At 50.5% G+C, this 16,350-nt stretch overlaps 1 protein-coding gene, 1 long non-coding RNA gene and 2 other non-coding genes across 17 annotated transcripts in view; 1 reads left to right on the top strand and 3 right to left on the bottom strand.

Moving 5' to 3' along the window:
- Positions 1 to 16,350, bottom strand: part of LOC146435006 (uncharacterized) — a 61,778-nt gene that overhangs the window by 3,152 nt on the left and 42,276 nt on the right. For 2 of the 14 annotated variants that reach the window (XR_014853102.1, XR_014853098.1), the window contains one exon: positions 15,425 to 15,540. Coding sequence is in view for 1 of the 14 variants with exons in the window: in XM_085064529.1 (XP_084920655.1) it covers positions 2,492 to 2,547; positions 4,752 to 4,789; positions 5,607 to 5,880; positions 6,048 to 6,057 (378 nt within the window). In the remaining 13 variants the exon portion in view is untranslated. Of the gene's footprint in view, positions 1 to 1,824; positions 2,548 to 4,012; positions 4,126 to 4,558; positions 4,643 to 4,751; positions 4,790 to 4,850; positions 4,966 to 5,606; positions 5,881 to 6,047; positions 6,108 to 12,236; positions 12,529 to 14,472; positions 14,583 to 15,424; positions 15,541 to 16,104; positions 16,173 to 16,350 lie in introns of those variants that run through there. The other 12 variants (XR_014853108.1, XR_014853110.1, XR_014853101.1 and 9 more) reach the window with 11 other exon arrangements.
- The window catches only part of LOC146435007 (uncharacterized), a 44,195-nt gene continuing 30,752 nt past the window's right edge, over positions 2,908 to 16,350 (top strand). Inside the window, exon 1 of the long non-coding RNA XR_014853111.1 lies at positions 2,908 to 3,161. This is a non-coding gene — a long non-coding RNA (uncharacterized LOC146435007). The remainder of the gene's footprint in view (positions 3,162 to 16,350) is intronic.
- LOC146435009 (U2 spliceosomal RNA) lies at positions 5,262 to 5,452 on the bottom strand. Its single transcript, XR_014853245.1, has one exon. It is a non-coding gene; the product is annotated as a U2 spliceosomal RNA (small nuclear RNA).
- LOC146435008 (U2 spliceosomal RNA) lies at positions 7,745 to 7,934 on the bottom strand. Its single transcript, XR_014853243.1, has one exon. It is a non-coding gene; the product is annotated as a U2 spliceosomal RNA (small nuclear RNA).

Raw genomic sequence — 16,350 nt, 5'->3', positions numbered from 1 at the left:
TTTTTAATGCAAGAAGTGTTAGGAACATCATCCAAAGGCAGAAGTTTGCTAGAGTTGCAAGTGATGGTGTTCTTTATTGAAATGGATAGAGAGTTGATGTGGCAATATTTGTATGTATTGAGGCAGATTTTGAAAACCTGGGAAATGTTGTGGAAGGGCAAGTATTTGATGAAGTTTTTGTACAGTTTGTAGCCATAGCTGGAGGTTTGTGCAGCTCTGGTGGACGGGCATGTTGTGGGTGGATTGTGTGCTGTGATGAGGCAGATGGGGAAGTAGCAGTTGAGCAGTCGTTGCTGATGAGTGAGAATTGCAGGTAGGTCCTTGAAGGTACATGAAAAGGAGTAGTGGTGAGATGGGAAGAGCAAGTAGCTAAAGAGTAAAGAAGATTGCAGTGTGATTTGTTTGTGTTTATGAGGACGTGGTGTGTGTTGTGTTTGTGTTGGTGTAGTTGTTTTGAGAGGCGTTTGGTGGATGTGAGAGGCATTAGTTTGTGTGGTGTGAGGCATTGGTGTTTGTAGTTGTTGATTGTAAAATGCGTGTATGAGTGTTTTGGAGTGTAGGTGTGTGTATTTAGTTGTTTGTTGTATGTTGTTGGTGTGTGGTGTTGTTAGTTTGTTGTGTATTTAGCTGTTTGTAGTAGGTGAGGTGTTAGTTGTTTTTGTGTTGTGTTAGAAAAGGGAGAGATGTGTGTTTTTGAAGAGGTGAGGTTTGTTGTTGTTTGATGTTTGTAGGTGGAAAAAAAGCGTTTTGGGCGGCACCCCGGGAGGCCCACCCCACCCCGGAGGGGGGTACGCGCCCCAGCCGTCCCACCTTCTGGCTTAGATGCATTACACGTATGGTCCTATGGGGCTAGGCTGGCGTAGAGCTAGCTCCCAGACTACGTGCCTAGCGCACGCACGGGGGCAGCCGGCGGTGAGACTCGAACCCCTGAAGTGTAGGAATTCGGCTGAAGGCCATAACCACCGAGCCAGAGTGACACCTTACTTTTGGAGCCTTTTTTTGGCGCCATACCTTCTTCGCCGCAGAATCACGTCAACAAAGCCCTGCCCACCTCCCCGCCCCGGGCTCTGCGTCCGTCACTATACTCCACCTACTGTTCCGCCCCCCGTCCCTCCCTTGGCCCCGCCCCTGTCGTCTCTCGGCCCGGGCCAAAGCCACGCCTCTGGTAGTCTCTGCACCACGCCCCTGGTGTTCCCGCACCCCGCCCAAGAGCCCGCCCCTCGGTGCCCCCCTGACTCCGCCCAAAGCCACGCCTGGCTCCGCCCGCCCGTCGCTATGGCAACACGGGAGGGGCGGCTTTTTTCCCAGCACTTTTACCGTTTTACTTTTTTCACAATTTTTGGAGCTCTTTTGCTATGGAATTTTACTAAGGTTCAGTGCCTGATTTTTACACGCTTTCTCTCAACTGTATTAGCACAAATTACCATTCTTTGAAATCTTAGTGGGTCTTTTTACCACTTCTTGAAAACTCCACAATTTACAATTCTTGAAAAACAAAACACATTTTGGGGGATACTGCAGCAGTAGCATACAGCTGTTTCTCACAGCTGTATGCTCATTACGTCCATTTTGCTCATCTCTTTCTACAGGATTTCCTAGGGGCTTCTACTATGTATTGCTGGGGTTTTTTCACTTGTTTCATGGCTGCATTCACTTGTGTTTGCATGTTACCCCATCCTGTGCTTTTGCAAGGATCACTTCTTTAGTCTTGGGGTTTTTTTTCCCACCTCTACACTACTGCCATGTGTTTACTAGTGTCACCCAATCTGCAGAAAAAAATGGAAAAACTCTCCAACAACATTTTCATGTTACACACTCAAGGCATGACTTTATTTTGTGCCCAGCATGTACCACAGCAATCATCTCATCCACCCATAGCCCGGGTGTGCAGAGACAATCATTCCAGGATACATAGCTTTTACTCCATTTCTGAGATATTGCATACAGTAAAAGTACATAGGAAAGCATTGGCTCAGTGTTCATTACTCCAAAGTTGAGCAAACTCCCCATATTCAGTCTCTCATTGGACTCCAATCTCCTTGCCTCTCATGCTAATGACATTCTTCAGTTTTTCTTAGCAGTCTTTTTTCTGGGCCAGGATGTCTTCAGCCCTGCTGCAGGTGCTCTGGCCTAGCTGCTTGTCATATCCATCACGTCTTCTTGAGAACCACAAGTTCCTGCTGGATGTTCTGTTCATAGTGCTTATCTTTCTGCTTATCTTTGGGGGTCACTCCCAATCTGTTGTTATGCTGACTTCACCAGACCTCATCTGGCACAACATTGCCCTGCAAGAAAACTAAAATTCCTTTTCCCAGGGGAAACCCAAACAAAACCTTTCACTACAGTTACACAACATTTTTAACCTGATACATTTTCCAACAGTAGCACTCAGTCACAACAATTTTCCTTCAGTAGCCTTTCATGTCATTTTGTTTTCAACATCTTTTGGAACAGAACAGATGCCATCTTTCTCTTCTCTACGCATGCCACATCACCACAATATCCTCGCAGGGACTGGCAACTCCAGCAGCAGCGAAACACCACCATCTGGAAGAGAACGCAACACACATGTCAGTCATTTCTGCACAGCTCTGCACATGTGCAAGTCCAAGTGCCTGACGCCGTGTCTTCCTTGGCCTCCTACCAACCAGCTGCGTGCTTGAGTCCTGACCACAGGGGAGGGCTTCAGGCCTGCTCAGCCACACCAGCACATCAAAGTTTCACAGTATTATACCATTTCTCATACAGGTGCACCATCCCTGACCCCACCCACATGTCATCCCACTGCAACCACCAATTCTAACACCTTCTAATCTTTCTCACTGCTTTGCAATATTTCCTTATGGCTCCCATCTCCAGGGCTTCTTCACACTTGCCTACAGCAAAGGCTGCCTAACAGTGCATTCCAGGGATGGTCATCACACAGTCCTCATTCTTCCTCACCCAAACATTCATATCTCACTCCATCCACAAGTTTCCCTCAAGACAGATACTTTGCACTGACATTCAGCCAGCTGATTACATCCAGGCAAAGTTATTATTATGTCACCTCACCTTCTGGGAGAGGTGTGTATGCACAGAGGCCAAAGCCTGCAGCTGCACTCCAAGTTGTCCAAGCCTCAGCATGCAGCAGGCGAAGAGGATACGCTTGCAGGAAGCAGGTTTGTACCCACTCTCCCCCAGCTCATGGGGGAACAGGAGGCCTTTGCCTACATGCTGTCATCTCTCCTCACAGGCCATAATGCTGTGGGCTGCTGACCCATTCAGAATGAGCGATTACACAACCAGTACCTGCCAAGCACCCCTTAGAGCATCTTCCTCGCTTATGTGGGACTCGGCTAAGCGGAATAGCACGTGGAACACACGCTGTAAGTTACCCACCATATGAGCCATGCAGCATTTTGTGCCAAGGCTGACATAAACCCTATGAAGCCTCATGCAGTGCCTCACCGAGGGTGCAGGGAAGGAAGGTCAAGACAGTTACCCTTCAGTATTTAAAATGACAGATTTGCTTTCTTTCAGATGACATTGAAAGAACCAGTAAGGTTTCACTTCTTTCTTGTAGGCCACGCGAAAGCCAAATTTCTGTACGTGCCTCTTCTAGGAGGTGCACTTCACGGCAGCTCTCAGAATGTAGCCGCACGAATCGGGTTTAACGCTGAAGTGTTTTTCAGCAGGCCACGTGTGCGTTACGCAGTCTACACACAGGTAATAACTAAGTTCAGGTATAAAGCTTAACACCTTATTTACTGTCCAGTATTTATGAAAATATTTGGAGAAACGTGTAGCAGTTTTGAGATCGGTATTGCCAAAGTTTGTAATGTAAGAAGTGGTAGCACCATCATCCAAACCTGTATTTTTTAAAGAATTTAAAATGATGGTGTTCTGGATTGAAATTGATACAGACCTTATCTGCAATTTTTGCTATGTATTCCTACAGATTTTACAAGCATGGGCAATCTTATGTAGGGGAAAGTAATTCATGAAGTTTTTGTATTATTTGTATCCATACCTGGAACTTTGTACGGTATAGAATGGTATTTTCCGGGTGCATTCTGTGACATGACAAGCAAGAGGGAGAAGCAGCACTTCAGGATTCGTTCCCCCGTACTGATAATTGCAGTCCTTCCAATGTGCATTAAAACGAAGATATGAGAAGGTAAGAGCAGGAAGAAAAAGAGAAAAAAAAAACCATCGTGAGGTAAGGAACTCCTGCAATTTTTCTGTTGTCCATTTCTTGTTTTTTAGGGAAGGACACATATCCAGGTGGCCGCAGTTTGTCGCAGCAGAAGTAGCGGCCTTTTTGAGTTTCAGCAATAAATAATATTTCATGTGTTGTATGTGAAGTAGCTGAAACATGTTCCATAATTACAAAATCACAGGCTAAAACCACCTTTTTGTTAGATGTTGCAAACATTTTCTGTCTTGCAGCAAAGCTGTTTACTACCTTTATGGCCGGCCATTTATTCCCAAGCCACAGTATAGTACCCAGTGCCTTACGAATGCTGCTACCCAAGTGAAGGAGATGACTTAAGTATCTAGTAAGAAGAAAGTATACCAGAAAAAAGAGAATTGAAAGAAGCAGCCACTGTTGATATGGACCATCGTGGCGCTGCAGCCATCACGTCAGTCACAGACAGGCCTGTAAGAGTTTTCTGTAAACAGCGAGAATGAAGCTCAGAAGTGCTGTGGAAGCAGGTGGTTTGACTTGCTAAAGAATAGAAAGATACGTTATGAATTGACATACTTACTCTCGCTCTCTCCACCATTCGGGTATTTCCGGTAGCACCTGCCGAATAAGATTTGCGGTGTCCCTTTTCACTGTAACCTACTTATTAATCTCGCCGTTATTAGCGCCCTATAACAGAGCCCCTGGGACAGGCGGGGCTAAGGCACGAGATGTTGCGGGCGCTGAGGCAGAAGGACGGACGGGATCCACAACCTACAGCGCTGCCTTCGCGGCACCTTCGGAAGCGCCACAAACCTTTTGTCACACAATAACGTCTGATATTGCGACAAATATACGTAGCAGTTAAGCAACCGCTCTCTCCTTGTGCTTTTTCACTACCGTAATGTCCCCGTGCGGGGTGCGCCGTTCCCGGAGGCACCGCATTGCCGGGAAGATACACCGGGCGTGAGAGCGAGCTCCGGGATGACAGCGAGCCCCTGCCAGGAACTCGCGGGAGGAATACCCACAGACTTGTGATGTTTAGTGTTTCCGAATGCATTTAGTCTGCGTTTGGCAGTCGAAAGGTCCCCGGTGGGGATGCACCGCTGCCGGAGGCACCGCAATACCGGGACGATGAGCGGAGCCGAGGGAGTAAGCTTTGGACCCAACTCCCGAGCTCAAATACCCGCTTAACATAAAGTCCTCTCACCAAGGACGTACCCAAAACCGAATAAATAACTATAAACACTACACTCGATCTTAGCCAAACGGCCGAGCGGCGATGACAATCTCCTTCCCCCACTCCCGGCGGCACCCCGCTCGACAAACACACACCTCGCTGTCTCCCCCGCGCCGCCCCGCACCTCCTTTCCAGCAATTTAGAGACTCTTTCCCGCTGTGTTCCCGCACTGTCAGCACATGTTTCTGAAGCACTGACCCGAAATCACGGCGGTGCTCTGTGTCTCTAATATGCATCACCCCGCCGCTCCGGCCGGCCGCGCGGGAAGCTCGTGAGGCGCTGGGAGCTCCGGGAGAGGCGGAAAGGCTCGGGAGCTGCAGGAGTTTTTCCATGGATTCTGGGGCTCGCAGCAAGGGCTCGGCGCGGCCAGCGGGGCTGGACAGGCCGGCAGAGGCACGGCGAAGGTGCCGCGCTCGGGCTTTTGGCCGCTCGGACCATGCGGTTGGATTTGCCGAGCCGGGGCTGAGAGGAGCTGCGGTTATTTGTGTGGGGAAAAATGGAAAAAAGGTCTTTTTTCGGGGACTCAGGAAAGGCTTGAAACCCCATTTCCCCCCGCGCACCGAGGCCTAAACTCTGCAAATCCCCCAATAAAGCTTTCAAGATGCCATTCGCGCCGCTAAGGATTCGAGTTTGCCTCACCGATCTTCATCCGCCATGATGCCGCCGATCGCTGCGCGCAGTGATCTAATTTGCATGGCCGGACCTCTTTTCCCCAGACGCCATTCATGCGGGATTGTGCTTTAATTTGCATAACCCCGCCCCTTTCTCCCAAGATGCCGTTCGCGCATGAGGTAATCCAAATTAGCATAACCCCGCCCCTTTCTCCCAAGATGCCGTTCGAGCATGAGGTAATCCAAATTAGCATAACCCCGCCCCTTTCTCCCAAGAGGCCGTTCGAGCATGAGGTAATCCAAATTAGCATAATCCCACCCCTTTCTCCCAAGATGCAGTTCGAGCATGAGGTAATCTAAATTAGCATAACCACGCCCCTTTCTCCCAAGATGCCGTTTGCGCATGAGGTAATCCAAATTAGCATAACCCCGCCCCTTTCTCCCAAGATGCCGTTCGAGCATGAGGTAATCCAAATTAGCATAACCCCACCCCTTTCTCCCAAGAGGCCGTTCGAGCATGAGGTAATCTAAATTAGCATAATCCCGCCCCTTTCTCCCAAGATGCAGTTCGCGCATGAGGTAATCCAAATTAGCATAACCCCGCCCCTTTCTCCCAAGATGCCGTTCGCGCATGAGGTAATCCAAATTAGCATAACCCCGCCCCTTTCTCCCAAGATGCCGTTCGCGCATGAGGTCATCCAAATTAGCATAACCCCGCCCCTTTCTCCCAAGATGCCGTTCGCGCATGAGGTCATCTAAATTAGCATAAACCCCGCCTTTTTTCCCAAGATGCCTTTTGCACATGAGGTAATCTAAATTAGCATAACCCCGCCCCTTACTCCCATGAAGCCACTCCCTCCCGGCGTTCTCTCATTTGCATAACCACTCCTGCCCCCCAAACCCCGCCCATGCCCTTCTAATTTGCATATTCCCTTATGAGGCGCGGCTCGAGCCAACGCCGCTCTGCCTGGCGGGTTCGGGACAGGGGGGATCGGGGATTTCTTGCCCCTTTTTGAGGCTTTTCGGGGGCAGCAGAGGGACCCTCGGAGCTGCGGTAAGAGCAGGGGAGGGGGGAAATCCCGGGGAGGACGCGGGGAACGCCCGAAAATCCCCCAAAATTGTCACATCGCCCGCAAAATTCCTGAGGAAACCGGGGAAGGTCGGGAGGGGCTTTAGGGAATTTTCCGGCTTTGGGGACTCCGGGATCTCCTAGGTCACCCCAGGACCTCCAAGCCGCTGCCGAAGCGGCTGTGATGAAGCTCTGCACCTTTTTTACTTTACAAATAAACAAAATCGGTGTTTTTAAAAAGAATTGAGATTTTTATTTGCATCGTAGAAACATCCGCGGTCAAAGAGCTGCAAAAAGAAAGCCGTGCGGCTCCCCCGCCCCGCTGCTCACCTCCTTCACGTGTTTATGTGACAAAACTGCCCCAAATCCCCTCCCAGATTCATTTAAATGACATTAATGTCCTCTATTACCCTGATATAAATCGGAAACCCCCTCAGAAAGCGGCGAGATCCCGGAGTTTAACCCAAGTAGCACGCAAAAGCACGGGGGAAGCGCCGCCATTTCGCCGCACCCTGCGAGGAGAAGGGAGGAGAGAATCACAGCCGCCCGAGCTTTGGCAGCTTCTCAGGGGTCCGGAGAGCTGCGGTTTACCCTTAAGTGCGGATAATCACGTTTACTCGGGTTTAAATGTGTTTTTAACCGACCAGAGGTCCCCGGCGGGGTGCACCGTTCCCGGAGGCACCGCAATACCCGGACCACGCGCGGAGCGGAGGGAGCAAGCTCCGGATCCAAGTCCCGAGCCCAAAAATCCTGTAATATAAAGTCCTCCCATCGAGGACGTATCAGATATTGAACTGATAAGAATAGATACTACACTTGATCTTAGCCAAAAAGGCGAGGAACGATACACAGGGAATTCCAAAGGCGGTCCCCAGCCGCTCTCGCCCCTGACTCGCCCACCGCCCTCGCGTTGTTCCCGAGCTCCTCCCACGCTGCATTCCGCGCTCCCCTGCCCGCGCCTCACAAGCACAGAGCCCTGGAAGCCCGCAAATCTCACAGCCACCCTTCCGAGCAGCCCGTTTGTGCTGTGACTGTTGAATCCGCACAGCCCCACCCCTGGCTCTCCCTCCCGTCCGCATTCGGGTTCCGCCCCGGCAAAGAGGGGGCGCCGGGGGAGGCGCCGGGGGAGGCGCCGGGGGAGGCGCCGGGGGAGGCGCCGGGGGAGGCGCCGGGGGAGGCGCCGGGGGAGGCGCCGGGGGAGGCGCCGGGGGAGGCGCCGGGGGCGGCGCCGGGGGAGGCGCCGGGGGAGGCGCCGGGGGAGGCGCCGGGGGAGGCGCCGGGGGAGGCGCCGGGGGAGGCGCCGGGGGAGGCGCCGGGGGAGGCGCCGGGGGAGGCGCCGGGGGAGGCGCCGGGGGAGGCGCCGGGGGAGGCGCCGGGGGAGGCGCCGGGGGGGGCGCCGGGGGAGGCGCCGGGGGAGGCGCCGGGGGAGGCGCCGGGGGAGGCGCCGGGGGAGGCGCCGGGGGAGGCGCCGGGGGAGGCGCCGGGGGAGGCGCCGGGGGAGGCGCCGGGGGAGGCGCCGGGGGAGGCGCCGGGGGAGGCGCCGGGGGAGGCGCCGGGGGAGGCGCCGGGGGCGGCGCCGGGGGAGGCGCCGGGGGAGGCGCCGGGGGAGGCGCCGGGGGAGGCGCCGGGGGAGGCGCCGGGGGAGGCGCCGGGGGAGGCGCCGGGGGAGGCGCCGGGGGAGGTGCTGCGGCCACGGGGGCGGGCGGGAGCGGAGCCGCAGCCGGTGGTACGGCTCGTGTCCCTGCGGGCAGCGGCAGCGTGTCTGTGAATCGTCCCCAAAGCCGCCTGCCTCCCCGCGCCCCGCTGAGCCTGCTCGGGTGTCCCAGCGGGGTCCTGTCAGGGACAGATCACCTTTGCTTTTTCTAAGGTCTGTGATGAATAGTTTAGAAAAGTGGCAGCGAGATTTTTCGTAATTGTAATTTATTTGCGTTTGAAGTGTGAAGCGTGTGTCATTGTTTTGTGCTTTTTAGCAGTTTCCATGCGAGGATAAATGCGGTGGAAGACGGCAAATGAAGCCAAGAGGCTGGAATAGGATGCTTGAGGCCCATGACAAGCACAGGTCAGAAAATAATTAAAACCCCAGGTTATAAAAATACCAAAGTAAAAGCCCAAAGGGTATTGTGAGCTGCTAGACTGTGCTCAGAGAAATCCCAAACACCTGTCCCGTTTTCCTATTGTCAGTTGAACATGCAAAAATCTAAGAGTTGCCCCAAGGATCCTGTCAGTGGGAGGTGGTCATGGGATAACCTGTTTTTGAAGGCATTTTCCACACCTATCCTTAAAAGTGTGGATAGGCGTAGCGTTCGGTACGAGCCGGGCTGCAGTTGCATTCCAAAAAGGGTGTTCTTCGGTCACTAAAATTTCTGGGTTTTTGGTGGGTTTTCCTGAAAAATGCCTTGTATCCCTCTGAGCTTTGCTTTGCAAAGCACTGAACGATTTTTATGGTTCTGCAGGGACCTCTGCCTGGAATGTCCTGGGTGTCCCGGTTCAGCTGCCTAGGGTGGCATGAAGGTGGTGCTGAAGATACTGGATAAATTTTGGCTGCAGGAGCTGCCAGCAAGCAGGCTCTTCAGAGCCAGAGCTTCCCAGGATGGCAAGACTGTCATTGTGGCAGTCCCGAAAGCAGTATCCAATGTGACTAGTTGCAGAGCTCTATAAAACAAGTGTGACATTTCTTACAGTTTTGGGCCCAGTGGGTCTAAGGTGGCTTTTATTAAACCGGAGAGCTGGATTTTTTAGTCCTGCTGAGAGAGTTCAGCATCACCTTATTAAGCAAGGAAAAACTGCGTGGTAAGTGCAGGCTGATGCGATTTATTTTTGCTTATTACTCCCCATGATTCCTTTAATAAATAAACTCCTAATGAAAAGTGTGAATGTGTTAATTATTTCTCTGTTTGATCAGCAATAGAATGCATTAGTAAACATTTGTGGAAGAGGCATGGGGAGCAGCAGAAGGGAGAAGGGTGTGGGAGACAGAGCCCGGTCCCAAGGCGGGTTGCTGGCGGTGGCATAGGAGGGGATGTCAGAGAAATACAGGTAAATGTGTACAGGGTGCAGAGCCCCAGGGTAGTGCCTCCGCTGGGGGAGTGAGAGCGTGTCCAGGACAGGTGGGGTATGGAGCGGCGAGCCCTAACCGGCATGGGGGGTGAACCCATGTGACACGGGCAGAGTCCTGGCTACCGTGTGAATTGTCACCACACAAGGTTAGTGGAGCCAAAGGTCACCCCAGGAGAGGTGCAGCCCCCAGTCCCTATTGCCGAGTCCCACCACAGGCTTACAAAACCAGGATTTGGGCTCCAGAGCTGACAGGTGTCGTGTTGTCCAGGGCAGCACTCGGCACCACAGGGCTGTAGGGGGCTGTGGAGAGGGTGGGGGGCCGTGGCCCGTTAGCTGAAAGGAAGGATGAGTGAGAGGTATTGAGGGCAGTGGGTGATGCAGCCCCCTGCATCCCAGAGTGCCATTGAAAGCTCCCCCTTTCACGGTGTGCCTAAGAACATCTGCCGTGTAATCTTGTGCCTGCAGGAGGAATTTTTGGCAGAGCAGCTGTGTGTAACCCCAAGGTGAACCTGTATCCCATACGGGCCTAGGTAGGATCTGGGCTGGTGACAGCCGTGGTGTAGTTGCCTATGGTCCCCCATAACCCAGATTTGAGGTCAGAATTTGCAATTTTTGTAATGTAAGAAGGGGTAGCACCAAAGGCAGAAGTTTTTAAAAGTTCAAAGTGTGTCTGTTCAGCATTGAAATGGATACATACTTGATTAGGAGAGTTTTTTAATGTATTTTGTTAGATTTTCCAGACATGGGGAATTTCTTTGAAGGCACAGAATTTCATTTATTTAGTGTATTGTTCGTATGAATACCCGGAGGTTTTCTACAGCTACAGAGCGGCATCTCGCGTCTGGATTTTGTTCCACGGTGAGCCAGAGGGAGAAGCAGCACTTCCCAAATTCTTCTGGAGCAGTGCTAATTGCAGTCCTTTAAACATGCATTAAAAAGGCAACATGTGAAATGGGAAGAGCAATTAGGAAAAGAGGAAAAAGAAATGTTGAGCTAGGGAGGTGTTGCCATTTTTCTGTTGTTCCTTTGAGACAATGATCTTGTAAAATCTTCCTTGGGGCACCATGCAGATGAGACAGAGAGAGTAATGTGTGTCCTGCATAAGCTTGTCCATGCAAGGCCAAAGCAGATAGAAGATTTTAAAGTGCAAACACAAGTGTTGTGTATATAAATGAACCAATGAAAGAGCTTAACTTATAAGGCAGGATGATATATAGGACAAAATGTAAAAAAAGAATAAAGAGATCTATTAGCTGTTCTGTACAAAGTCTAATCAGATATTAGATATTAATGTAAAGAGAGGTTTGATATGAGTAGATGTGTACGGTTAGAGCGTAGAAGTCTGATGTGATATTGAAGTGTCAAAATGTACAAGCTGAACATTGTAAATACGTGGCTTGTGTCTTAGGAGAGGTTCCATAAGTGTCAATGGATTTGTAAGTATTTTCTCTATAATAAGTGCAAATAGATATAATGTAAATAGATGAGTGTAATTATATAAAAGTTTAGGGGGTGGGAATAAGAATACAGTTTTGAGAAAAGGTTTCGTTGTATCGCTTCATAAATCCTGGAAGATTTCCGTTTCTCGGAAGGTCCAAACGGTAGAATGTTTTTCATAGAGCGCACAGACCGACGCAGCCAGAATCCAAAAGCGTGCAGATTGTCAGGGGCATAAAGAAAATCCAAAAGCTGTAATTTTCATGTTGAGGAAAAGCACTGGAGCGTCCTCACCTGTAGAATTTTGAAAAAGCAACCTCCTTGTCCGGAAATTCCACATTCTAGATATGGAAAAAAGCACCAGGCTGGCAAACACGGCAGGGTGTGGTGACAGTGGGTCAGTTTGCAGGTATGGCCGTGGGTGATCCGGTGCCGGTGCAATTAGACAGCAGGGTGTGGTGACAGCGGGTCATTTTGGAGGTACGGTCGTGGGTGACCCGGCGCCAGGTCAGTTAGCCGGAGCGCTTTGATTATCGTGGGTGCATCTGCTGCCACCGGTTACCTGGGGAGCTCCACTGCTGCTGGGGAGTTCCACCGCTGCTGTCATTGCCACCACGGGCCTTGGCCTCGTCCTGGCTCAGAGGTCATTCTTCCTGGCTTTTCTTTGCCGCCTCCCCAAAGTGCTGCTGCCTCCCTCTCCACCCTGCCCTGCTGTGGCCAGCTGCAGCGTGCAGAGGGTGTCGTGGCCGTGCTCTGCTGGGTTCCCTGTGTGGAAGCAGAGAAGCTGCAGTGGTGGCAGCATCAGTCCTTGCAGGAGATCCTGCATTCATTGGGGTCAAGTGGCTGTCTTGACAGTGGTGAAGATTCTTGAGAGCTCTTATGCTGTCAGGTACTCCCCAGAGCGTGTCCTCGAGGTAGAGAGAAGGAGATGTGGCCACGGTCATTGCTGTGGGGGAAGAAGAGATTTGATGTGGTTATTGTCCTCGCTTCCTTTAATATCAGTGGTGCAGTATTTCTATAGATGTGGTGTCCTGAAGCAGGAGTTACAGGTGTTGTTGTGGGTAGTGAATAATTGAAATGAATGTAAAGAATGGATTGTTATGATTGCTCTCAGTATAGCTCGGTGTTCTTAGTCCCACAGCAGGTTTGTAAAAGGTTCAAACAGTCCTTTTTTTTCCCAGAAAACCTGACTGAGTGGAGTGAGGTAACACAGAGGCGATCTAGTGTATCTTGAGGCTTGTTATGAAGCGTTGTCAGATGGTTTTTATGATGTGAGGAGGCATTTGCCACGGTGTGCAGGTCAGAAGGGTGGAAAAGTTTGTTACATGTGTAAAAGAGGCCCCGTTTGCAGCCAGGTTCCAAATGTGGTATTGTAGCTGAAAAGTGTGCATGCTGCAGGAATCCTGTGAGATGAAAGGTGTAAAGAAGCAGAGGTCTGTGTGCACTTGGATTCCTCCAAACTGCCTATCTTACACGAGAGTGGTGATGTGCCATTCCCGTGGAAAAGAGCCATTGTTGCCCCCAGGTTCCCATGGGGAAATGTGGGATTTTGTATTGTAAAGTTGTGCAAATGTCAGGATTTGTGCCAGACAGGAGCTGCTAGGAGGTAGGCCTGAGGCTGGCCTTGGACTCCTGGGTGTGTTGTGCCCAGCGTGTGCAAGGATTTCCTAGCTGTTGAAAAGAGGCAGTGGTTTGAGCCAGGTTTGATCAGCAGGAAGAGGGAGGGAGATCACACTTATGAGCAATGATGAAAACCTTTTCAGGGAAGAGATGTCAGAGTCCTATTTCAAAGAATAAATATCTTGTGTGGCTTACGTGGCAAATAAGAAAAATAGATGAAGGACGTCTTGCCACTGAATTGTAAAGAAGTCATCAGTGAAGGTGCTGACATATAAACCTGAGTTTTCTCCCTAGGTTTTGAGAAGGATCCCTGTCAGACGGCAGCATCTCAGGCTAACCTAATACCAGAACTGTGGTGACCAGAGAGGTGTTAATTGCATAAAGGGAAGCAAAGTATCGCTCATATGTTTTGGTCACAGTGACATGAGTTCATCCACACCAAACAGTTCTATCAGAAGCGTGGCCTGGGCCGCTCACACGTTCAGATGGAACAATTATACAACCACCACCTGCAAATGTTCCCTTTGGGATAATATTTTTTAAACTTTTTTAACTTTTTTTTTTACTTGCTTCTCTCTGATCTGGCCGAGTGATACAGTGAGCGGAACAGAGGCTGAGAATCGGCCACCATGTGAGCTGTGTGGCATTTCCTACAGTGGTTGAAGTAAACCTTCTGAACCATCTTTCAGTGTGTCATACAGGGAACAGGGGAGGATGGTTATTGCAGTTATTGTTTCCTCATCAACATGAGCTATGTTATTCCTTTAAGATGGCATTGAAAGAGTTAGCAAAACTATTTTTTTTTCTCTTAGGCCATTTGAAAGCCAAATTTCTGTACATGGATAATTGATGAGGTGCAGTTCTGTAAGGCTCACGTAACGGAGCCTTCCGAATCAGAATTAATCCCGAAGTGTATTTCTGCAGGCTATGCACGTGGTATGCAGTTCGCACACAGGTAATAAGCATGTGCAGGTATAAGGCTAAGCACCTTATGTACTGTCCAGTATTAGATAAAATATTTGGAGACATGTGTACCAGTTTTGAGATCCGCATAGCCACATTTGTAATGTAGGAAGCGGTAGCAACATCATCCAAACCCTGAAGTTTTCAAGAGTTTAAAGCGATGCTGTTCTGTATTGAAATTGATACAGACTCGATGTGCCAATATTTCTATGTATGAAGCCAGATTTGCAAAGCATGGGAACTGTTTTCCAAGGGAAAGTATTTAATGAATTTTTTCTACTCTTTCTAGCCATACCTGGAGGTTTGCGCACCGATGGACCGGCACCTTCCGACTGGATTCCGTGCTCTGATGAGCAACGTAGGGAAGTAGCAGTTCACAAGTCCTTCTGCAGCAGTGAGAATTGCAGGCCCTTAAAGCTGCATGGAAAAGAACAGCTATGAGATGGGAAGAGCAAATAGATAAAGAGTGAAAAACAACATCTTGAGCTAGAGAAGTTCTACAATTTTTCTGTTGTCCATTTATGATCGTGCTCTTCCACGTACTAGAAAAAGTTTGAGGATGTAAAGAATTTAGGGAATGAAATGGAAATGAAATAGAGGGTATCAAAGCAAAAAGGCCCTGCTAAATATTCTTTGGGAAACTCTGGCCATGAAGGAGAGAGAGAAAGAACAAGGAGTTTCCTGAATGAATTTACAGAAAACAAATCCCAGTGCCTCTTTCTAGGTAAGTGTGGACATTGGCTATGTTGTAAAAGAGGAACTGTAATTTTCAGAAGTATGCAGAGGTATGAAAAAAAGCTCTAACCAAGTGCAAAATGTCAGAGGATACAGGCTTCCAAGCTTCCCTCAGGTGCAGTTTTCTGTGCTTGGTACCAGCAAGCCAGGGAAGAGGGAAAGAACTTTGAGGTTTTTTTTCCTTAGGGAAGGACATGTGTCCAGGTGCCTGCAGTGCATTGTTGCTTCAGAAGTGTGGTTTTTGAGCCTCACTATCAGTAAGAAGTAATTGTTCACGTGTTGTCGCTGGAGTAGCTGAAGCATGTTCCATAATTACCAAATGCAGGCAAGCCAGCTCTTGCAGGAATATTGAAAAGATTATCTGCCTTGCAGCAAAGCTGTTGTCTACCTTTCTGGGTGGACATTTATGGGCAATGCCCAGTACACAGTGCCTTCCAAATATAGTTATGAAAATGAAGGAGATGACCTAGATAGATAGTAAAAAGGAAGTGTTGCATTGAAGAAAGGATAATTGAAGAAAGCACCCACCTTTCACGTGGATCATCACAGAGCTGTAGCCACAATGTCAGGCCCGTAAGAATTTCTTGCCAAGAGTCAGAATGGAGTTCAGAAGTGCTGTAGAAGCAGGTGGTTTGACTTGCTAAAGAAGAGAAAGAAATGATATTAATTGACCCAATGTGAAAGGGTTTGTACATTTTTTTTTCTTTTTGCAGGCATGAATGTAGTGTCCTGAAGAGGAAAAAAAGGGTATGCAAAAAATAAATCTTCAGAGCAATATAGCTGGTTGCTAGTGTATAATCTGTGTAATAATATGTTGGAGTATAGGTATGTGTATTTTGTAAGTAGTATATGTTATTTGTGTGTGCGGTGTTAGCCGAGGCGGTCGTTCGCAGTTTTGCGTCGGGCTTTAAAAGGGAGAGGGGGTGGCGCGTTCCGAAGCAGGTGAATTTTGGGGTATTTGCGTGTTTGTAGTCGGAAAAAAGCGTCGCTCGCGGCACGTGGGCGGCCCCGTCCCGCGTGGCAAGTTCCCTCCCCCGTCGGTTCTCCCCCGCCGCCGGACGTCACCCCATTTTGGGTGCGGTCCGTGGGGAGCGGCGTCCCGCGGGGCCCCGAGGCGGCGGCGCCGCGCTCCCTCGCCGCGCTCCCTCCCCGCGCTGGGGGCCGCCGAGTCAGCCCCCCCCTCCCGCGGCGGCCCCGCCCCGACCTGTGTCGCCGCCGCCGCCGCCGCCGCCATCCGCTGCGTGCCGAGTGCCATGTTTAAGGATCCGGGAGACGCGGGGGGGGAGGGGGGGGTGCCGAGGGGGGCAGGGGGGGCGTGTCCGCCGTATAATCGACCGCGGCGGTGCCCGCCCGGGCACAGGCGGATCCCGCCAGCTCCCCGCGCCGTCCACAGTACCGCACGCTTCAGCAGAAGCCCGCAAAGCCCGGAAAATGCGGCGGTGGCACCCTC

This window comes from Lichenostomus cassidix, chromosome 6 (assembly GCF_008360975.1).
Source record: "Lichenostomus cassidix isolate B80296 chromosome 6, HeHo_3.0, whole genome shotgun sequence".
Classification (NCBI taxonomy): Eukaryota; Metazoa; Chordata; class Aves; order Passeriformes; family Meliphagidae; genus Lichenostomus; species Lichenostomus cassidix.
This window is presented reverse-complemented; position numbering and strand designations above follow the sequence as displayed.